Raw genomic sequence first — 24181 nt, forward strand, 5'->3', positions numbered from 1 at the left:
GCGAGGACAACCCTTGCCGGATAGGTTACAAGGGGGAGGACAGACTAACAGCAGCACCTGGTCCCCCTTGTTAGGGGTTGGGCGTGAGGCTAACAACCCCACCCAGAAAAAACAACATGTTGCCAGATCTGCGCGGCCTCCCAGACAGGATGAAGAAATTGAGTGAGTGAGTGAGTAGACTGACTGGCAGGCGTTCGAAAGGGCATTTGGGCGCGAGACCGCGCCCGAGGGAGAAGGGAGGAGGGGAACCCTCGCGTGTCCTTGGCGTTTCCGCGCGCTTGCAATCCTCTTTCCCTTCTCTTTTAAACGCCTGCCAGACAGGCTAGTTAGTGAGCCGTGAGTGAGTGAGTGGTTTCAGAGAAACTAAGTTCTTTACCTGAGGATCATCCGATGCCTTCTTATGGATGTCTACTAATGCCTGGTATACCTCCAATTCAAGGTGATAGGCGTGCGTCATAGCGTCTAAACCATTTCCCCAGTGATTCTCACAAGGTTTCTGTTAAAAAGAAAAAACACCATTTTTAAGACAGCTGAGCTTCTGGTGTCGATGGAGAATAGACCTTGTCACGGTTTAGAAGCGATCTTGACGAGCAGGCAACCGCGTGAGAAATAACAGTGTTTGTATGAGAATCTAATGTCGAATAATTTCCGTAAAACGGTTGTTCAGAAAAAAATAAAATGAATTGTCAACTGAAGCTACACAGCAAAGGATTCTACTAACAAATTTTTGGGGCCGTACCATTTCTCCAGACAATCGCTTTCTCGAGGAGTCAAGCGAATGTTTGAAACTCAGGAAAGAAGCGTTTTTTTTTTCTCTCCACTGCGTCCAAGAATTGATTCTCGGAGATGGCGGCATGTGTGCGTTTACTTTGTTTGTTGTTTTTCTCCCTTGGGAGTTGCACTGAAAACTTTTTTCTGAGTACATCGGTTTGTCAGTTTCCTTAAAAACCTTTAAATCCCGATAACAAATTATGAGTTCCCCGACCCGAGTGTTTTGAGAGTAAACAAACTACAATTACCCCTTACACTCTCTAAAGCAGCTTAAGTAAAAAATATTCAACAAAATTTTCAAGTTTCATTTAGCCAAATGCTGAAACACAAATAGAACCATGCTTAAGTATTATTAAAGAGGTTTCATTTGAATGGTTACAGTACAAACATTTGGTCCACAGACTCAAACATAACTATCCAAGACATCACCTTCAATCATTCTGGCGATTACTTCCTTTGCTGACAGTTTAAGAGGAAAACCGCGCTCGTTCGCTCATTTTGGAAGGCACTGAGCAAATTGATGTCTTTCGCTTTTTGACTGACGGCGATGGATATAATAGCCAGCCTTTCCATAGAGAGGCAGGGTGGCCGAGTGGTTAGAGCGCTGCACTTGCAATTCGGAAGCCTCGAGTTCAAATCCAGCCGCCCTGACCGCAAGCTGGATTTGTTCTCGGTAAATAGCCAGCTGCTTTGCCTCCGGCCAGTTGGGATTCTTGACCCCATTATGTTTGATTAAAATTATTTGTTTCAAGAATTTGCTCGGCCCTACTAGCATTAGCGCAATAAAACTGCCGAGGGTAAATAACGGGAACTTTTTTTTAGTGGTGATGTTTTAGAAAGCTTTGTTGTTGTTGTTTCCTTTTTTGCGCTGAAGAATAGCAAATATCTTACCATTATGTGATGCAACATAACACGTCCTCCACGCAAGTTCTGATATTTCATAAACTGTGTGCAAATATAAGAAAGTTCAATTAGTGTATCAATTTGACTTAGACCCCGTCTACACGTATCCGGATTTTTTTTCAAAACGGAAATATGCGTCCATACGAAGCGTATTCGATTCGTTTTCACAGTCCATACTAAAACGCTCAAACGATGGAAATTTTATTGGACAGGGCCTTAATGGTTGAAAACACGCTTATACTGTTCCAGCCTTTCCACTTATTCGTCCCTTACCCCTCTAGTCTGTTTTTGAGCGTGCCGCCAAATTCGCAGTTAAGCCTAGTTTCCATCATTCTCTTCTTAGCCTTCGTGGCGCGCTGCTTTTGGGGGTTGTTTTTAATTTGTGTTTTGTAAGGGAGGGAGCAAGGGTGGCGCAGTGGTGAGAGCACTCACCTTCCACCAATGTGGCCCGGGTTCGAATCCTGGCGCCGACGCCATATGTGGGTTGAGTTTGTTGTTGGTTCTTTCCCTTGCTCCGAGAGGTTTTTCTCCGGGTACTCCGGTTTTCCTCTCTCCTCAAAAACCAACACTTTCAAATTCCAATTCGATCTGGAACGCACGGACACGTTTCAACGAGTTCTTATGAAGTCCTTAGTGCTCCAAGGGTAAACAAATTACAATTTACATTTTTTTTTTCTTTTGTAAAGTACGTAAGTCGTCAAACAAAGAAACGATGGGAAGGGGGCGAAAGAAACAAGGCATTTTCTCTGCCTTTTCTCTTCGTTTCTTCAAAGACGAAAGGAAGACTTTATGAAAAAAAGATGTAATGTACCATCTGAGTTACATAAAGGAATATCAAAGATCATTATAACCGTTGAAAAGTAAATCTCGGATCAGTTTAGTTTAGCTTGTTGTAACTATAATTTCCGTTATTTCTAGCAAGAAGAGAAATCACTTTTGAAGTCTCTACTTTCGAAGGGTCGCTACTTTTGGCATTTGCTAACACCTGTGAAATTTTATCGCTACTTTCGAAGGATTGCTACTTTAAAGGGGTCGTTACTTTGGTAACTTTACGGTAAGAGTTCAAAAAAGTAAAAAAAGTAAGTCAAAATAACCTTCTGAGCATGCTTCATCTCTTCCTCTGCCGACTCCAAGAAGAACTTGTGGAATCCAGGAAGGTTGATGTCGTCACGGTTAAAGTGCATGGCCTGAATAAGAAGCAAAGGATTTACAGTCGAACTTCTACTAAGAAACACAGAGACCTCTATAACCAACAGACACCAGAACTTAACGGACAGAAACCTCTGTATATAAAAAAACCGCGTAGTTGTTCGTGATTGGTTCGAACAGACACGAACAGACACCTCTATATAACGGACAGACATATCTGTATTACGGACAGACACCTCTATATGAGGGACAGGCATCTGTACATAACGGACAGAAAACTGTGCATAATGAACAGACACATATACATAGCGGCAGACACCACTATATAACGAACAGACACTTCTATAAAACGGACAGACATCTCTATATAAGGGACAGGCATCTGTTTGGAGAATTGTTCGCCTCCAAGAACAGTGCTCTCCAACAAAAGTCACGATAAAGTAGATTTCCACGTTTTATTCCAATATAAACCACGATCTCTTAGTTTTACAACAAACACGTTCGCTTCCACTCAACTCTCTCTTTCAATTGTCCTTTTTTCTTTTTTAACCCGCATCCGATTAGTTACACAAGGATTGATTTAGAAAAAAACCGCGTAGTTGTTCGTGGTTGGTTCGATTAATCACTAGGTTTATCTCCGGACATGTCTGCGGAAATTACTAATAGAAAAACAGCTTAATGATATCACGCAAAATAACAGCGGTCAATTACTCTCATTTTTCTGTCAGCTATTGTCCACATAACATAACTCTTAGACAATGCAAAGCTTACCGACATCTGTACATAATGAACAGACACCTATATATAGCGGCAGACACCTCTACATAATGGACACACACCTCCGAACTGGTGCTAAACAATCCAATCTATAATGCAGATACGTCCGTAATGCGGACACTCGACTCTTGATTTCGGTATCAAGCAGGTGCGTTGTTTAATCCTTTAAGTCACAATATCCGCATAGAAATCCTCCAGAGTGATCTCCATACATTTCTTGAAACATTAGTTGCGAGAATTTGTTAAAAGATCAAAGTATTTTGTCCTTTGGTGATCATTTTATTAATTCTCGTACTATTTCCTCTTAATCAAGTATGGATATTGTTCGGAGAAAATTGATTTTGGTCACCATTGGACTCGCCTGGAACGCGTGACGAAGTTCTAAAGCAACGCGCTGACGGACGCAACGTACAACTCCCAACATTGTTGGGTCAACAATGTTGGCAGTTGTTGCGTCCGTGTTGGCGGTGTTGTGCGATCACGGAACAACAGAAATGTTGGGAGCTGTTGGCGCTTAAGTTTGACCGGGTTTCAAACTTTGCGCAACAACTCCTAACAACAAGAACGTGCAACAGGGTGTGACAACGGACTTAACATATAACGTCCAACAATGCTCAAAGTTGTTGGCCAACGATTTCAATGTTGCGTCCGTTTGTTTGCAATGGGCTTAAGAACGTCTGAGTGGGAGGCAACCTTGCCAAGCAAGACCACTTGCGTGTGAATCAGGAGTATTTTACGTCAATACATCCTATATTTTCAGTCTTACCATGGACAAGTAGGTGTAATGGGCGAACAGCTCTCTGTTAATCTGCTTGTTAATCTCCGCCTCGCTTATCTTATTGAATGGAGACACATTCGGCAAAGGAGAGTGAGTAGCATTGTTTCCTGTGGAAGAAATCATGGAGTATTAGCGTTTTTTATCCCGATCGAGACACCTAAGACAACATGAGTATCCAAAAATTTTTATTGTTATATTTTATTTCATTTCTTTTTATTAAACCAATGACTACCTTCACAAAGCACCGGACAAATTTTCGACTGGCTAAAAATTTTGACCGGACACTTCGTTCACACGAAACCGTTCAATATTTTCGCTCTGTTCACGCGTGACCGTCGAATCTGGTTGAATATAAACGTCTCTCCGAGGTTTTAACATCTGCCCATGCGCAGAGAGCTACTTAACCAAATCCAAAATAGCGCCTTCTAGCTCATTTACCAAGTATCCATGCAATCGCGTCTTTACCGTACAAAAACATTTAGACGGTTATGGTGTTCATATTGCGCTCGTCAAATATTGTTCCAACATTGCCAAGCCGTGTTGTGCTAAAAGTCGTCGTTGCAAATCGTCCCGTGCAACATCACCTATAGTCAGACAAAGTAAATTCACTGCGGTAAGTAATTCTTCCTCTTCTTTCACTTTCCATTTGGAAGATTTGGGGAGACCGCGTAAGAAGCAACGACGACGGCGACGGCAACGAGAACGTCAAAAAAGCAATAGGTTTAGACTGGCAAAACAACAACTCCGCACGTGCATTACGCCTTGTCTTGTGTTCTAGGTGTCCTCCATAAAAAGTGAAACTAGTAAGTTTCACGTCGTAATCGGGCAACGACGGCAAAGAAATGTACAGAGAGCGTGCACGTGAAAAGTTGTTGTTTTCCTGATCTTAAACAATGCGAACTCACCATACGGGTCCATGTCGTGAGAATAATGCCAGCTGGCGTGAGCCTGAAAAAATTGTCATGTGAAATAGAAATCCCTGTAAGCCAACGATATGTTTTGTTTTCGCGTTCATTACATGAAATTTGTGTCCAAAAATCCGAAAAAAGTTCTTTCATAATCACATTACACGTCTTCAGCAGAACTATTGTAGACCTACAGCATCTTACGAAATTCAGAATTTCTTAAATCGCATTGCCTGCGTGCAGACTATTTCCGCGTTCAACAAAGGAAATAGGAGACGTCTGCACGCAGGCAAGGATCGCAGGGTTCGTAAACTGTCCTCCCAAATAAAATTCAGGAACTTTTCAAGGATTTTCAAGGACCACATTTTTAAACTTCAAAGACCTAATTAATTACTTTTAACACACGTTCCACATAAACTATCAGTATATATATTCCGATAATAATGGGCCTTTGTTCTTAAGGGCAACCATTTTTCAGGGATCTTTATGAAAATTCGTCTGTGAGTCTATACTTAACTTTCATTTCCTCGATGCCGATTATATTCTGTTGGCTTAAAACTGGTATTTGCCAAAGTTTTAGGAGGTTTGAATGTTCCTCAATTAAAATTTACGGTCGTTCAAAGACCAAATGAATGAAGGAGCAATTCAAACATTTTCAAGGCCTCGAAAAGGACTCTTAAAATTCAGGGGCTTTCAAGGGTTTTCAAGACGTGTACGAACTCTGGGATCTAGATTTTGGACAATATATTGGGAATAAAATGATATGCTGGAGACGTTAAGGTCTAGTATAAAGACTGTAAATATGACAGACGTATTTAACATCTGACGACATTTAAGTCTTCTGTTAAGTGCGTCGTTCAGGCACACTTAACAGACGACTTAAACGTCTCAGATGTTAAATGCCCATAGTATGAAAACGGGACACCCTAAACTAGGACGCTTTTTGACCAACTCGTCTTGAGACGACGGAGAAGAGCCAAGGTTGTGTATTTTCCTAGAAAACTTTTTCAAAGTTATCGTCAACTTTTATGCGTCCCGTTTTTACACCAGTCGACTTAAACGTCTCAGAAGTTGAATGCGTCTAGCATAAAAACGGCTATTCATATATATATCATGTTATAGATTCAACACTACAGAAAAAAAAACTAGCAAAAAGACTCATTCGACTCTGACTCTCGCTGAGGACCTCAGTTTAAGTTACTTTTTGAAAAGGATATATTATCTACAGCTGGTCAAATTGGGAGAGGGGGAAGGAACGGCGGAGACTTTTTGAGATTCACCATTTTCAAATAGACCATAATGCACCTTGTTTACCCCCACGAACTTTGCATTATTATTGTTTTCGATTTGTCTTGGGACGACTGTAATGCCCAGGAAAAAATTAGAAACAAAAGTTTTGCAAAATTGCAGGGGGATAAACAAGGTGCATTATGGTCTAGGTGAAAATGTTGAAAGGTCAGAAAAATAATGTTTAGCTTTAGAATCGTAGCTTACGATAATAATTTAACTTCCAAATTTTTCATTCACATGCTGACCTCTCTATAAACCTACCCTTAACTTCTTTCTTTGTTTGCCGTCTTCATAACAAGTCTCCTCTACTAACTACGGTTATAGCCCATAGCAATACAATAATTGAAAACTTAGAGCATTACTATTATTGAATGATAATAGTTCCACATGAATAGACTTTTTTGACGATACCTGCCATGTTTGCCATGGTAGCAAAATGTCTAGATCTCAACAAACCGTGGTCCTGCAAATATGGCAGAAAAAAAAAAAGGAAAAAAAGTTGACACTTATGAACTTCCCGTGCGTTCGACAATGCAAAGGGGGACGTCTCGGTCAAGAAACTTCCAGAAAATTTGCTACCATGGTAACTTGACGTGACACTTCTCACAGTAAGAGGATGTGATCGTTACAACGTTCTGAAGACATCACAAGGCACGTGGTTCGACACGTGCTATTTGAGTTTGTGCATCTACCTCGTTTATGTGGGCGTTTAGATTGCATTCCTTATTTTTTCCACAAGCAACATCAACTCCGAGAAGAAGACTGGCCAGGAAAGCGAGAGGGAGCTGCAAAAAATCAGATCACAGTATAACATACCGTTAACTACCGCTTATAAGCCTGGGCCGAGTTGTTCAAAGCTGGGTTAAGATAACCCAGGGTTAGTGCGAGATTTGAATTCAGATTAATTCTTTTTGTCTACAAGTTGATGATTGGAAGCTCTAAAAATAACAGAGAAAGTTATCCAAGAAAAAGCTTTTGAACATAAGAAAAAGAAACCCGGGTTAAGCGCTAATCGGCCTTTGAACAACTGGGCCCTGGAGCTTAAAGTCCTTGAACATCTTCGTAAAGGATTATAAACAAAGGGGCTTACATCCGGGGGAGGTTTATAATAGGACTCAAAAAAGGCGCTCCGAATCGGGATATAGCAGGGCTGCTCAAAATAGGTTTAACGTTGACTGGTTTTTAGTTAAGCTTCAAAACGTCGTAATAAATCGAATTCAAGAAAAGAAAAGCTGGAGTGGGGCTTATAACCGAGGGGGCATATAATCGGTAGTATATTCTGAAACAGTGGATAGTGTTTTTCGCGCGCTCTGATTGGCTACTCAATCAGCGAATATCCTCGCACAGCACTATTCACTGATTCGCCTCCAGTTCCTCCGAGCGAGCGACGCCAAACTCGCGTAAGTTCCGAGCAAAATGCCTTCCCGGTTTGCTGTTGCACCAAACAACGAAGTTTCACAACTAATCAAGCAAGCTGTTCCCGAAATACATGATGAAGGTGACGAAGTTCGGTTGAGAAGTTTTAACAGGTAAAGCTTTGTCTTTTTGACTTGAATTTATCGACAAAACCGGTGAAAAAGTTTGTTGTTTACAAATGCAAATTAAGCTTAAGTCTTGCGTTACTTTATTTAGTTGACATGTTCATAAATAAGCTTAAAACTAAATTTAATAATCCTTTTAACAGAATGATTTTAAATACAAAAATTCACAACTCCTTTGGAAGAAATTTCCCCGCAAGAGGTAAACAAATGCCTTCACAAGTTTTATTTGTCGGCAAGAAGAAGCGACGACCGCGGCCGTTCGATCATTGCGCGCCAAAATTGTAATCGTTGGCAACAGTAAATGAGTTTAAAGTCATCATGTTTGTGCTCAATTATCTCACTGTTTTAGTATTTACTAAAACAATTATTCACCTCAGTGTCGGTAGCTATATGAGCCATTATATCATGCTCTCCAAACATGGTAACCGTACGCGTCTCCTCAAAATTAAAAACAAGCTGAAAATCGGTTGTTTTTACAAATAACGTCGGGAAGAATTTTCGATATTTGGTGGGCGTTTTTAATAAAACAATTATCCTCCCGCGCTTGTTGGATATGAGATATGGATATGGCTACATCTCATATCCAACGCGAACTCGTGGAATAATTGTTAAATATAATCGTGAAATACCAAATAAGGACATGGCTCCTCCCTCAATACGCGAAATGATGGGTTTTGAAATTCAGACTAGGGACATATGTACACCTCACAACTCCTAAGAGGGCTTCAGATATATGGAGGACATTATCTCAGGCTACCATTACCCGTTTAGAACAGCTACCTATCGTATGCGCTTCATATTTTAAAAAACTTCGCTACCTGTCATATTATATAGTATATCGAGGCCTTTTTCGGCCTAAGCGGGATGTACCGCTGAAGAGAGTGTTGTTTTAGGAGGGTCCCGGGTCTTAAATATTTTAAAGTCCAAGTTAAAAAAAGTTACTGTGGACCCTCGATATAACTAAGGGCACGGGGACTGGAAACATATGTCTCCTATAAACAAGGTTTCGTTATATCGAGGTTCTTCTTCAATTATTTTCCATTACTAGGCGAGGAATTCGTTACGCTGTTGTTCCGTTAACTCGAGGTTCCACTGTACATAGTTTGTTTTGCGTCCACAGGGTACCCACACAAACCGTGTGACCGTTCACACCTTTGAGGTAAACGTCCGATGTAAAACCCTTTAAATCGCTAAATTCCCTGTCTTAAGCTATAAGAATGACAAGAGGGACAAAACACAACTATTCAGTCAAAAATAGTGCGTTTACTTTGATTAGTAAGAGTTTGTGTGGGCCCCTTGTACTGTATCTTCATTGACCAGGGTGCACATATTATTTATCGGATTCTACCATGTTAGTTTTTGAATGAATAAGGATCATGAAAAATGGTCTTTCAGGGCAGCAAAATGAAAGCTTTTGTCTTGAACGGGGTCAGGATTTGAAGGCCTCGGGGCCCGGGTAGGTTCCCCTGTCTCCCTCCCCCTAACCGGGGAAGGCCGGGAAATGTGCATTTCGAGCGAGAGTAGGACGCGCGTTTGCGGCCACTTTTTTTGGCGGATTTTACTGGTGCTTGTTAAATTCTTGTCCCGAGGACTGTTCCCGCCTCGCTGATTTCGAGCCCACAGGGATGGCGAGGTAAAGAGCGCTTCCATCTACCAAGAAATTCCAGAAATTCCGGTTGGGATGTTAATGGAATTTTTTTTTACACTACGTTGAAGATAAACAAAAAATAAATCTTTGTACAAGTTTCCATTCCTGTAGCATATTTCATTTCGAAAATACAGCAATTTGAACTTCCGAGTTTTTACAGTGCGTGACACCAAAATACGAATGCTGTCTCGTTGAAAAAGTCTCTCCTCTTGATTTTCAGCAGTATAACCATTTCAAGTATTAGAAGATATGTTTATGCGCACGTATGTTCGTTCTCGAGGGAAAAGAAATAGCTTTTCTAGAAAAAGTGAACTCCAGATGTTTTTGTTGATTCCCGGCGGCCATATTGGTGGACCAAAACGGTACACCAAGATGGCGTCTCCATGCAAAGCTCTACAAAGGTGCATGAAACGTTTCGGCCAATGACTCGGAAACTGTGGGCCATAAAGACCTGAAACTTTGACAAATCGTTTATATTTCAGTCTTTTATAACATTTCACTTTCTTATGTTTGTTCCACTGGATGGTTTCCAATTTTGTTTTTGTTGGGTGACAGCGAAAACGATCTATTCACCGCGATATCTGTGTAAGTGCCGCCATCTTGAATTTTGGTGACGAGAGCATAAACCAGCCAGCCCCCAACCCCCTCTGGCATAAACGAATGGAACTTGTGTCAAATGGAACACTGCCTTTTCTTGATGGACCTTTCCATGAAAGTTTCCGAAAGTTTTGGTTTTGGTGCCTTTTATTATATAGACACGAGTGTTTTACTGGAAAATATACCACTCGTAAATTTCATAAAAACAACATCCAGGACCCGACTCACGCGTGAGTTTATCGATGACGTAATTTTGGTAATTTCCCTCTATTATTTTATCGATGTCATTATGTCCATATAATAAAAAGAACATTACACGGCGGCTTGAAGATATGAATTTTATTTTCTCGTGGCAAAATAAATTTCATATCTTCGCGCCACCGTGTAATATCCTCTATTTATTTTACCTTGTTTCATTTGTTGTTATATTGACTGTTTTGGTACTGAAGTCTTCATGTCGAAGATAAAGTCAATAAAATTGTTGTCAGTAAATGGAAAACGCCCGAATTCACCTGCAACCAGCACGTGACAGCCGCGCCCGCACGTGAGTTCGAGCGGCAAGATTCTTACAAATATTCAGGAAATTTAATCCTGTTGCTTGCAGTTTGACCGTACAAAATGAGACCGGTATTCTCAATCAATTCTTAAATTTAATCTTGAAACAAGGGAGCGTGAAGTGAACGAATACAAGGCTACAAACTGCACATTACGTAACTATGTTAAGCTTTTAGGGGTAGGAAATTAAAGCAGCTTCATCTGATATACATACTCGACCCTAAGATCCGGCTCTTACAGATGAGAGCAAACGATAGACTGGTTCGAAAAAAATCGGAGCAACAGTTAGGAAGTTTTGCTATGCAAGGATTATCGGTTTTTGCTTGACTGATCGGAAGTCCGAGGTTCGCAAACCCGTCGGTTGAGCAGATTTTAATTTACCTATATATAACATTTACGATCAGATGGGGCAGCCTTTTCCAACTATATTCCCTGCATTTAAGGTTTTAAATTGCTTTGTTTTTGCTTAGAAAAGTTAAATTAGATTCACATTTTGGTGGTCTTCTTTATACGTGTGTAGAAAATCTGAGTTGACTCGTGACTTCCGGTTATTGAAAGGTTTTATGGCGACCACGCGGTATGACAAAGGATCTTCATTCCGATGTGAGTTAGCGCGTGACTTCCGGTTTGCAGTATAATTTCAAGTGCTTTTTCCTTTCGCGAAATATTATACCAGCCACTCTCAATATAAATTGTCCCCTGACGTAACTTTTAAGCGAATTTTACTTGGTCAGTCAAAGGCATCCGCATGATCAAGGGTTAAAGTAAGTGACTTGGTTTTCAGGCTCATTGTACCGCCCGGGGGGCCAAGATATTGGCAAATTTCCATACCATGACATTGCAATTTGTTTCTTTAGAATTTCAACTTCAGTAGAACCCTGGTAACTCGAACTCTGAAGCTAAGGCAAACGATAACAGTTTCGGGGTCGATTGCAAAATTCAATTTTTAATGTTAAAAATTGATAGTTACTGATTTTTCAGCACTTCCGGTAGTGTACAGTGCTACTGCAATGCAGGTTTTAAAACCTATTTATCAGAAACGGTAACATGATTTGGCATTTTTTATAACAAAACGTGATCTGTTCGTTCCCCCATTAAAATCAAATTGCTGTAACTGTTTAATCCTCTTCAAAAAACAGTGTTAGATTTAGTGTTTTTACTGATTATTCAAGTAGAGTTATAAGAACCAGTATTCGAGTTATCAGGGTAATTTTCAGTGACTTTCTGATCAAGGGAAAGGAAATTTAATTCGCGTTAGCGGGCAATTCGAGTTATCCGAGTTCGAGAATGCCTGACAAGATGGGTGAAATCCAAGGGAAATTGGACTTAGTTTGAGTTAGCGCGGAGTTTGAGTTACAGTAAATACCCGCGCACAAGAACCTAGTTTTCCAACTTAGCCTAAATAGATTCTTATAGAAATAGCTAGAAATGGTATTGAGTGGGATTTTAGGCTGCTTAGGTTTTTAAATAGGTTCTTAATTTGATAGGGGCACTAGCAATTGGCACAGATAACTACTACAGGGAATATGTGACATGGAATTTATTGCAGCATTAAATAATTATCTAGAATACAGTTTAGATGATAACCATACAATAAATTTATCTTTCCAAAATACTAGCATGTTTTTCATGTAGCGTCCATAAAATGCTGTGTTGCATTTCAACCATGCCTTCATTTTTGTCAAATAAGAACCTATATATAATTTTAGGCTAAATAGGTGCGAAATAGGTTCCTATGAAAAGTGGGTTTAAAATGAAAATTTAAGCACAACAGGTTCTTAAATTTTTGGTTCTTATACGCGGGTTTTTACTGTATCGGGGTTCTGTACTACCCATAATCGGTTACGGTGATAGACTGTGTAAAGAGACAACACAATAAATGTTTGTTCTAGTGAATTTCCAATGAACGTTTGCAAAAGATTGTGGCGCGGTGGCTCACTAGTCATGACAAGTATTTAAAAAGCGAAAAAGATTAGTGTTAGACAGCCAGCGAGGTACATATAAAGCATAAGTCAATGCAAGACTTGGTGGCTCTTCAGTCGGAACTACCGAACCGCCGAGCCACCCAAACGAATATACCTTGAAAATTTGCCCTGCATTCTGTTCAGGTTTAAAAATTCAGAAAATTGCTTCCATGCTTTAATATTATATGCCTCCGGCCGGACACCCGCTAAATTAATTCAGTTATAACAGGTTACAAATGGAATTCAATTTTTCATTACAAGCCAGCTTTCTAATTTCAAAATGTAACATACTTTTGTCGTCTTCTTCAACAAATGAGGTACGATGGAATACTTTAAGACTACGAGTCAGTCGGGTCTAAGCTCAGCAGGGCAATTTTTCTTTCGCTCGCTTTGCTCAATTTCCTTGCTCGCGTGACCATAATGAGGGACTGCTCGCAGTTTAAAATACTTTAGCCATGCTAAAAAGAATTTGCCTTGCGGAAAACTAAAGGAGACGCTCATCGCGAAAGAAAATCTATCGTATGTACCGTCGCGCGCTAGATCCCGGCTTTGATCACGCAAAATATATTCATTTATCGGCGTCTACGCATAATAATAAACAGATCGTTCGAAACCTTAGAGCTGTTTTCATCTAAACAAACGAACAACTAACTCAGCTGTTTTGTATCCAAGCCGAAAAGACGATGCAAAGCATTTATCTCATGCGATCTGATGCAAAGTACAAAAATTTCGTAGGTAGACAATGAAGCTCTGACACTTTTGCAATGTCGCGCCAACAGCGTGAAGGTCTTTGTAATTTCCGTTCCTGGAAGAATCGAGTGCTGAATAAGATATATCTAACTACAGACTCACCATTTTTGCTTTGGTAGATGCTTGATCGGTCCTAGAGAACACTGTAACTGAGAACCGTCAAATTTATCTGGGCTTTCCTTTGCTGTTAGAGTGCTGTCAATTAGCTGTCTCTTACAAAATTTATACCTGGGTGTTGTCTTGTACGTTATTGTTTATTTCAGTCATATCATGTGACAATTTAATGTCCACCAATAAGAAGTGAGATAACATTCTCAAGGGATTAAGATTTATTAATTTATTATGCAAGAGAGTGAGGTGTGAAAGGACAAATGTCAGCCGGCCTTCAGGTCTCTCTCTCAAAACAGAGTCAATTAAAGAGGACTGGTTGGGAAACCCTTTGTAGCCTGCGTGGCAGGTGCAAAAAGGGGAGGGAGGGGGGGAGGGAGAAAAGCACGAAGGAGGGGAAAGGGAAGGGAGCCCTTCCCCTCTCTCCCCTACCCCCTTCCTTTTCCCTTTTTCCCTATCCCCTTCCCCTTTCGACGCCTGCTACGCAGGTTAACCCTTTGTCATAGGTTTTTGTTAGCTTTTTTGGACCTGACCGTGCACAACGTTCAGTAGCATTCCGTTATTGACCAATAGAAACATGGCATTAATTTATTCAGTCATAATTTGTGAACAGAAAACAAAGGATTGTGTACGGTCAGGGAGCCTCCAACATAAACCACAGGACCATTGTTTTCAACTTAGATGTTTACCGTTCCTAACCAGTCTCCTCTACTAACAACGCTAAAAGGAAACAGGGAACATACCGAACAGGGAATGAACAATCCACTCCGGGGGGGGGGGGGGGGGGCGGGTACACCGGATTTCAAGTGACAGGGATCATCGAAAGGGGGCAAAAATCAAAATCCAAAAAACTCCCTAGGGCTGCCAACAAAGCCCCAGAAAATCCCTGAACAAAAACTTAACCCCCAAAAAATCCCATGCCGAATTTCTGAGCCTTAAAAATTTCCAGAAGGCATTAAATGATATAACAAAAAAAAAAATATTGATTGTTTTTTTTTTCTTCATGATGCTATCTGAGGTTGTCACACGAGTACTACCACGAGTCTTCAGATTGTTTTAAATACCCCAAAAAAATCCCTACTTAAATTAAGCCACTCAAAAAAATGTTTGCCAAATTTGCTTACCCAAAAAAATCCCGGACTCCAAAGTTTCAAACCCAAAAAAATCCTTCAATCATCCTTGTCACTTGAAATCTGGATTGCTCCACCCCGAACCCCCCCCCCCCCCCCCCCCCCTGCTGGGTAATCCACTACACGCCATATCTGGTGCCCGATAAAGACGATATATTTTGCAGGATTTCGATAGTGTCAGTTCCTCCGCACTTCAACCAACCTGGCCACTCGATCACAGACAAAGAACTTATTCTATTTGAACTTCAACCTACACTTACTATACGCCGTAAAGCAAGAGAAGCTTACCCATCAAATGGGCTCCTGACCTCACAAATAGATGCTAAACTCTATCACCAGACGATTTAAACCGCTTAGATGAACCTTGAACTGTACCTTATAACTTCATCTTCTGAGTGTGAGATTTCACGTGTAGTTTCACGTGACTTTGGTGTAATTATTTACCACATCAGCCCTTTGCAGTATTGTAGCTTATTGTCAGCCTTGCATTTTTTTGTTTATTTACCACACGGGTACATGGGTCAAATGTACCCTACCGATGACATACCGGTGACATACTAGTGAGACGAGGGGCGCTTTCCATTCAACAAAAATTCAGGTTTGAAATTTCGGAAATTTCACAACACTCAATTTTCACGTGCCCAGTGGAACGAGTCTGCTACACAGCCGTTTTTAGTGTCGTCACGCAACGCTCCTCCCCTGTGTGGGGAGGAGCGTTGCGTGACGACACTAAAAAAGGCTGTGTAGCAGACAAAGTGGAACGGTACATTTTCCGGTTCCACAGACTTCTTGCAAGCAGGATACAAAAGAGCGGTATTGGGGGAAACAATTTTGTCAAATGGAAAAGGACATTTCGGTCCGACCGACTGAAATGACCAGACCAGTCAAAGTGATCTTTCAACCCGAATTTTCAGTATCAAGTTTGGGTTGTCTAGTCAATATAAAACGAGGTGACCAATATAAAAATTACAAGGTAACTGCTGAGAAAGGAAAATACTAAATTTACAGTTTGAAAATCTAAGGTTGTTGTCGATTTACGGAGGGTGTTAAGCTGCTTCATCGAAAATGATTGGCTAAAACTTTTCCGTAAATTAACTACTCTCTTTTTTTTTCTTTTTTTTTTCATAAGAATATATTTTATAAGAATATCGAGGCTGAAATTTGCGAAATTTTAAGAATATTTTAAGAATAAAGCCGAGGCTGAGATTTTGAAAAGGATAGATATAATTTTGTGTGTTGAAGCATCTGTAAATACAATACAATTTTATGTATTTAACTTAACCGTATAAAATTATTCCTTTCTCTGAACGGCGAAACTAGCCAACAAAACGAATAAACCTGCACTAGCTATAGCAAAATGTTCAACGCTAATGACAGTTCGATGAACGGTACATGTAATACATATGTACAGTATTCAGCACAGATCTAGATACCAAACACTTGAGTTGATACCCCAATAAATTCTAAAACGGAAATGTCATAAGCTAATAATTTAAGAATAATACAAGAATATTTTCAGCCTAAAATCGGCAGAAAAATAAGAATATTCAGCCTGGGCCGGAAAAACAACATTCTTATAAAAAAAAAGAGTGTACGGAAGTGATCGAAAAACTCAGAGGACAAATGGGAGATATTCTACACTATTTTTATTAAAATATTTTAAATTACAAGTAAAAACCATCAACTGTGTGAATTCGATCGAAAACACGGGAAATGAGCTTAAAAAAAACAACCAAAATAAGGATAGAAGAGGAGGAGTTATGGAAATCAAGGCAAGGGGTCAAGTTAAGGTTTAAATATCAAACCATGCGATATTTTTCAATGTAAACAAGCCTTGTTGGAAATCCTAATTGAACATTATTTTGCGATAAACGGGTTGTCGTGGAAGTCGCGCAATGGTACTAAAATAGAACAAATTTGTTTAAGAACGAATTCATGACAGAGGAAGGTTTATGTTGATGATTATTTTAAACGTCGAACTTGTAATGTAATTCTAAATAACTAATAAAAGAATATTCATGATACCCGACATTACATCGCGATAAAATATCCCTTAACAGGGCCACCCGGCGTTAATTTTCGGAAGACGATTTGAGATCCAGAATTTTCGGAACATTTTTTGTAAAGTTTCTTGCTTGCCTGCCTCTCCTAGGGTTTTCGAACATCTAAAAAATGGTAAAATTTCCCATTTTTAACGGATTTTTTCCCCCAAAAAGGAGGGTCCACAATAGGGGTTCTCAAATCCCGCTTTCCCCTAGAATTTTCGCTGTACGTAAAACACTACGTGGAAAATACGAAGAACTAACCTTTAAGTGACAAGACACATATTTACACATATCGTAACTTTAAAATCGCATGCAATAAACTGATTATCTTCCCTAAAGTAGATGTGACCGGACCTCTTCTCGGAAGAAAACCCCGTGTTTCGATTCTTCTGAGCGATCACCCCCTCCCCCCTCCCCCGTATGCCACCACTAAGTCTTCCAAGTAAACGTTTGTAGCTTGCTTTGAGACTACTGTATTAGCAGTTAATTCCTTGTTGTAATTAATGCTGTTCAAGGTGGTTCATAAGTTTTTGTCTACGAATGAAATCCCTGAAAACCCATTGTATCATTCATTATCATTTTATGAATCAGCAGTTGGTTTATCTTCACCGCCCTTGTCTTTCGTTGCAGCATCGGGACTCGAAGCTTCTTCGATTGCTTTCAATTTCTGCTTTTCTTCCAACTGATCCACCATCTTATCGATCTCCGAGTCGCTGTCCTCGTCAAGGGTTCCCTCAAATTTCACGCCTTCGGGAAGACTGAACGATGTTCGACTGTCCCTGTGAAGGGCAAACTCATCGTCGTTTGAAACGGCCAGGAAGTTTTTCGAGGAATAACTCTTTTTAAACTGTTCTCTTGCCTTATATCCTCGGTAGTAACTTTGTATCTTGACGGCAGCTTCCGACTGCGCACGACGAAGCCCTCGGACCCTGTAACCTTTGTAATAAGCTTGAATTTTCGTGGCTGCTTCCCCCCTTTCTTGTATCTGTTTTCTGGTGTGGTAACCACGATAGCTTGACTGGATTTTAATAGCAGACAGATCACGCTCCCTTTCTGTCGCTCTGTTGCCTTCCTCTTTGGTGTCAGTAGCGTTCTCTTCCTTTTCTTTTTTACTGAGCACTGCTTCCCTTGTTCGATGGCCCCTGAATGCGGACTGAATTTTAATAGCCGCGGCTTCTACCTCTTCATTACTCTCTAACTCCTCATTGTCCTCATTAGCCTTTGGAACTTCTTCGTCGACTCTATCCAAGTTTGACCTTACGGAGCCCTCTTTCAACCCTTTCCGGACCGCGTAACCTCGATAACCAGCTTGAATTTTGATCGCGGCCTCGTCTCGCATCTTCAGCTCTTTACGAGTAATGTAACCACGGCAACCAGCTTGTATCTGAACGGCAGCCGCGTGTTCCTTACTGCCGTATTGTTTCCCGCCAAAACCATCGACCACTCCCTGGATTTTTTCTGCGTCGTTTTCTTCGGATGCGACGTTGCCCTTTCGAATCTCTTGCCTTGCCCTGTGGCCACGGAAAGAAGATTGAATTTTCGTGGCCGCTTTATCAAGACTCTCCTGCTTGCTTCCAAACGGTTCGTAGCGATAATATCCATCTATTTGTGACCCCAAAAGGCAATCATCAAATCCTCGCTCTGCGTTAAAAATATTTAAAAAGAAAAGCTTAAACAAAGCACTTTCATGAAGTTAAAAGCTAAGCGTTGTTTATATAGATGAAATGAGTGGTGGTCAGAGAGAGTTTCCATCTGCTACGGAACGACCATCAAGTCTTCAATTTTCGCGGTTTTTTTCCTCCTTTTTATGGGGATTAAGAACCATTCTGAATCGAGTGTCAAAAAAAGATCAATAAAGGGCAGACCCACCACTAAGTTAAAAATGATAGAAACTATTCGGATACTTCTTCCGTTATTTTAGTTATTTTTTAAAGACAATACTGAGACAGTTTCCGTGAAGACGTAACCTGAACAGCAAGCAGGATAAGGTTGCATGGGGTGGTGATATTGTCACAAGTAGCTAGGGTCAACGTACAAAACAAAGGTGCGGATCCTGCTGGATCTAATCAGCAAATTTTCATTGTTGTAAACAAACAGTAAAAACGCAAGGCTGGTTGTACAGCAAATAGCTTAGGCTTTTTCTTTCCAATATTTCGTCGGGCACATCCTGACTTCTTCGGGGAAATCGCCACTTTAGATACGAGAAGGGGACTGGAACCGAGATGCGTCCCGCTATTATTTATGGGATCGCTACTGGAGACGCGCCGGTCAGCTATTAGCCTCTTTTTCTCCATTTCTTTTCCGTTGATAGTGTAATTTTGGAGCTTGTCGGGCCAAAAAACCTCCCATTTGGCCCTTTACCACTTAAATCGCTGCGAATTTCCCTGTAGGTTGGAAATTTTCAAACGCTCATTTTCAAGAACTGGAGCAATAGTATCGAACCTAATTACTTCTGACTGGAGAGATGCTTCTAAACCCATTTTTTAAGAGAAAAATTCGCGGAAATTCTATTCGATACTCTTTTGGATATATCGATAGGGTATTACAGTGGTCCCGAGAGAAATGTAACACTATGCTTATGCGGCAAAATTTTGGGGTGCAAGCAAGGTGTGTTTTGGCAGATGTGCAAATCGTGAATAACTAATAAGAAATTTTATGGTTAAAAGAAAAATTTTCATTTCAGTAAATCATTGGGAACATTGCAGGTGTAAAACATATATTTAAACAATATTCAGCAACAACTCAATCTCCGATACCTCGTTAGATAGGCAAAAATATACCGTTATCAGCAGTTGCAAAATGAGAGGTTAAAATAATTTTTCACTTTCGTTTCAAATGGTATTTTCCTGCTTGGTGAAAACAAATATTTCAAAGTCTAAACCATCTTCTTGTCTTTAAAATTAAAACAGTAGTTTCACTGCAATGAGAGCAAACCTCTTTGATCGCATTTTGATTATAATCTTGGTGAAACCGTGGTTAACCTACCCTTCAAAAATCGAGTTACATATTAGGATTAACAATCACGGAAATGACCGGCATTTTGCTTGAACTAATTAGTTGCTGTAACTGGTTTTTCGTCTTGGAAATAAGTTAAAAGTTGCGATTCTTAACTAAATTGCATTCAGATTTGTTGTATTTATCTAAGCCGAAATAAGGTGAAACAACATCAGAAAAAAAAATACAATTTCCTCAGATCTCGCTCTCTTTAATATATGGTCAATTAATAAATTTGATCCCCGGATTTGATCCCTGTCTTTTACAGGGTCCCTTTTTCCCACAGTCAATACTGTCAATATCTACAGTCAAACGTTTTTACTTGAAACCGATATAAATTAAATTTGACCGTGGAGTTAATTTTTGCGGATTACCAATTTTTCTTTCTTTTTTTTTTTCCGGTTTTAAGTTATACCAGTTTTTTTATTATTATTTTTTATAGGCTTCTTTCTTATTATAAGTTCCTTCAACGTGGGCTTAGCTGTTCCCTTCCTCTAAAGCCCATTCGGTATGGAATTAAAGTAATGTAAAAGTAGTTATGATAAACGTTTGAGTTCGTGGGAGAAAAACCATAACTTGTGCTGACGATTCAAAGGAGATTCGAAAGTGAAAAAAAAAAGTATTTTATAACACAAATCTGCATTTATTTAACCCTAACGTACATCTAAAGTCCGATTTACTTTGCAAAACAGTGACTAAGAGATGTAAACATTGTCGGGGACAGCTGAAAAACCACACTTTCGTCAGTCACAATGGACCACAGTGTTTCTCTTAAGGACTCAAAATAAATAGGCAGTCACACTTCGCCAGAGCTTCGGCAAGTTCTTATTGATTTCATTCATGACGAACTTTAAAAGATAATGTATAATTTTCAATTTAGAGAAACTCGTTTGATTTTCTTAATGAACCGAAAATTACCCTGACATCGAAATTGGCCCAGTAGGGGCGACTCATTCATTATCATTCGACGTGTCGATTGCTCCTGTACCGTCTTGACAATTTCATATCAACAGGACTGAAGCCGTATTTAACGTTCAAAATTACAAGGATTGACAAGGTGATCAAATGCCACTTTTTGCTTCAAAATATTTTGTAACTCGCGAGAAAACATAAACAAAACTGATCACCCTGGATAGTCCTTTAAAAATAGTCAACGGAGCAGCTGACAGGACCACTGATGTAAAAACTGATAGGACTTTCCATGTTTGAAAGCTTTTGAGAAACTGTACTATTGATTTTCAGAAGGATAGGGGGCAAATACGAAATCTTGTTTCGATACACGTGGTACTAAAACTTGGAAGGAAACAAAATCAGTTCGAATGTTGTTTTTGGAAGTGTGAACAGCGCCGAGTGACGCATGTTTGAGTAACTGTGTTATTGATAAAGACCTCGCGAAAATCCAAGCGCTTGTCTTGTACCTCGAACGACCGACTCTTCATTCTTAAACTACAAGTCCTACAAATACGATTACAGATATAACAACAGTATTGTACAATACGCCTACCTTGTCTTTCCTGCAACCTTGATTTAAAATACTCAGCCGCAAATTTGTAAATGTCACTTGGGTTCGACCGCAAAATTTCCAAGGTGAGATTTTCAAGTAGGTTTCTAAAGCCGCTAGGAACTGTAAGGCGCTTTCTAGAGCTCTCTTCGTCGCTTTCGTCTTGATTGTTACTCATTTCTCGAGCTCCAAAGCTTTCCAAAATTTATCGAACTGAACAGATGGCTATTCTCGAATACCCCAAGATTGTGCTGTTGAGAATGAAGATGTTCAATTATCGAGTATGTCCATCGTCGCTCTGGCAACAGATACATTAACATTCAGGACCTTTGTCTGCAATAAATGTTTCTATTGGGTTTTAATTTACGCAAACAATGGGATAGTGTGAGGCCTCACGGACGTGTTTTATTAAAAATGACATTCCTCGTTAACTAAATGGTCTTTTAGAGAGATTTCCGCCGCTTGACCCACTAAAGAAGACGTCAAGAGTTAATGTCTCATCTGCTTGTAAAGAGCTTCAATCAATGTCCAAATTTTGATTGGATTTAAATTGCCTCGCCATTCCTCTTCGAGCTTCCTTGATCGACTTCCACCGTAATCGCTTGTCACGCCATGTTAATTTCTCATGCGTGAAAGATCAGTTAATTTTATTCATGATTTCGGTAAAATACAAAGCGCTATTCGCTAGGGTAACATAACGTTAAAATTATAATAAAATAAATAGCATTGGGAAAGAGTGAAAAAAAAAATGTCAACTGCTTTCTTCTACGAAACCCATATAGAGGAACTGAACGAAATGATGTTTTTTTTTTCGCTTTGAAAACAGATAAAATGTTTTCCGTCCACGTTAACGTTTTTGTATCGTTTACATTACTATCATCCGAAAAAATTTTAAAACCCGCCTCTAGATGAAAATGAAAATGAATGAAAAATGAATGAAAACGAAAATGAAAGTCGGCACATGGCCATTTGCAGCAGCATCTTTGCTCGTCTATAACTGCTCAGTTTTCGGCTGTCTAAACCGCTCCGCGTTCGCGCCGTTCACCGGCAGGAAGGAAGACCGACGTGGACTCCCAACCTAGTACACGAGTCCGCATTAGATTAGAGAAGGTTCATTGCCGAAACACAATAAGAACCTACGTTAACTCTCTCGGTGTAAAAACAATAGGGGCTGTACAAAACTACGAAGGCAACGGGAAGGGGAACGTCAAAAAAGCAATAGGTTTAATGTGCAAAACAACAACCTTGCACGTGCATCACGCTTTTTTGTACATTTCTTTGCCGTCCCTGCACGACTACGACGTGAAATGACAAAATTTTAAGTTTACCTGAGAACTCGAATAGCAAGGAGATAAATTCCAACATCTTGGTCTGAACTCGGGCGGGGCCCCCTCTCTTCAGCTCTAACATAAATTCCCTTCTTTTATGTATTAAACAGAGCGACTTGGGGTAATCGTGAAATAGTTTGAAAGGATACCAAGTCTATTTTCAGCTATTTTCAAGCGACGTTTTCATGGACGTCGCAGCGTAGGTCCTAATAGTTTACTTAAGCAAACGAATACGAGTTAATAACTGAAGTTTATTCACTGCTAATTACATGAGAAATACTAAGATTCCCCATTCCGGTTCCAAGCTAGCCTGCGTGGCAGGCAGAAAGAGGGGAGCGGGAGGGCAGGGGGAGAGGGAGGGGGAGGGGGTGGAGAAAAGCGCGAATGGGAAAAATCCCCCTCCCTTTTCCCCTACCTTCCCCCAATCCCTTACCCCTTTCAACGCCCGCTACGCGAGCTGTTCCAAGTTGTCAGTCTTACCATGCACGTAAAGTGATAATGTGCAAAGATAAGCAGTCCCTGTCTTGAAAGCCCTAGCCTCCCCGCAGACGTCCGTTGGGGTTCGTTTGTTGTCACGCATTCATTTCTCCGTGGGGAGAAATGAATGCGTGACAACAAACGAACCCCAACGGACGTCTGCGGGGAGGCTATGAAAGCCCAGGATATGATATTAACCCTCTATGCCCCAATATCCACGTACAAATTCTCCAAACTGTTCTCCCTATATTTCTTTGAAGAATTAGTTGAGAGAATTTGATAAAAGATCAAAGAATTTTCTCAGGTGATCATTTTATTAATTCTCATAACCTTATCTTTTGATGATGTATTGATGTTGTTGGGAGAAAATTGATGTTGGTCTCTCCTGGGACTTAAAGGCTTAATGTCTATAATGTCTGCGCTCTGCTCGGAGACGATCTCCTAAGCACAACTGAAGACGGCGAGGACATAACTGAGGTTCAGCGCAATACTATTACCCTGCTAGAAAGCTCTTCATTTGGGGGAGTCGCGAGAAATCACGCGAGAGCAGCACTCGAAAGGAGACGCGAGTGGCTCGCAACGCTCATAAATGGAGAGCTTGCTACCGGGCTACAATACTATTTGTAGTTTGCTCTGTTTGATGACTCATTACTGTTGTTGAGTTGACTATTTTAGTGATGTTTTCTTCAGATGAGGTCAGCAATCCTGTTTAAAAGATAAAAAAGGGCATAAAATTTAAAATAAAAAAGTGCCCTGGCCAATAAATTTTAAAGAGGAAGAATGACACCTTTTCTTCCCGCCTTCTCCTCCGTGTCCCTTGTTCGCCACCACATAGCAGTGCTCACCCCCACGACATTCCCAAGGGCGGATTCAGTAATTTTTAGGAAGGGCCGGATCCAAACTTTCACCCCTTCTTCGCCGTTCACATGCTACGATAGTTTGCGGTTGCGAGACAAGGCCTTTACAATAT

At 40.3% G+C, this 24181-nt stretch overlaps 2 protein-coding genes across 2 annotated transcripts in view; both read right to left on the reverse strand.

Annotated features, from left to right (window-relative positions):
- The window catches only part of LOC140951166 (soma ferritin-like), a 15374-nt gene extending 1515 nt beyond the window's left edge, over positions 1–13859 (reverse strand). The window contains exons 1-7 of the mRNA XM_073400387.1: positions 13731–13859; positions 7266–7358; positions 5284–5326; positions 4367–4485; positions 2769–2861; positions 1663–1716; positions 377–496 (exon numbers count right to left, since the gene is read on the reverse strand). Coding sequence (XP_073256488.1) covers positions 377–496; positions 1663–1716; positions 2769–2861; positions 4367–4485; positions 5284–5326; positions 7266–7358; positions 13731–13733 — 525 coding nt within the window. The 5' untranslated portion in view covers positions 13734–13859. The remainder of the gene's footprint in view (positions 1–376; positions 497–1662; positions 1717–2768; positions 2862–4366; positions 4486–5283; positions 5327–7265; positions 7359–13730) is intronic.
- A 3514-nt stretch (positions 13860–17373) lies between these two features.
- LOC140950429 (uncharacterized) lies at positions 17374–21794 on the reverse strand. Its single transcript, XM_073399656.1, has 2 exons — positions 21410–21794; positions 17374–18552 (listed from the first exon to the last, which is right to left on the reverse strand). The coding sequence occupies exons 1-2, from the start codon at positions 21582–21584 to the stop codon at positions 17492–17494; spliced, it is 1236 nt and encodes a 411-aa protein (XP_073255757.1). The 5' UTR covers positions 21585–21794; the 3' UTR covers positions 17374–17491.
- Between the last annotated feature and the right edge of the window lie 2387 nt (positions 21795–24181).

Source organism: Porites lutea, chromosome 10 (genome assembly GCF_958299795.1).
Source record: "Porites lutea chromosome 10, jaPorLute2.1, whole genome shotgun sequence".
Lineage (NCBI taxonomy): Eukaryota > Metazoa > Cnidaria > Anthozoa > Scleractinia > Poritidae > Porites > Porites lutea.

Bases quoted from the DNA above. Each gene is read 5' to 3' on its own strand.
- LOC140950429 (XM_073399656.1), bottom strand. From the start codon at position 21,584: ATGAGTAACAATCAAGACGAAAGCGACGAAGAGAGCTCTAGAAAGCGC. The intron at 18,553-21,409 runs GTAGGCGTATTG...TTTTTAACGCAG, and splicing joins AAGGTTGCAGGAAAGACAAG to AGCGAGGATTTGATGATTGC.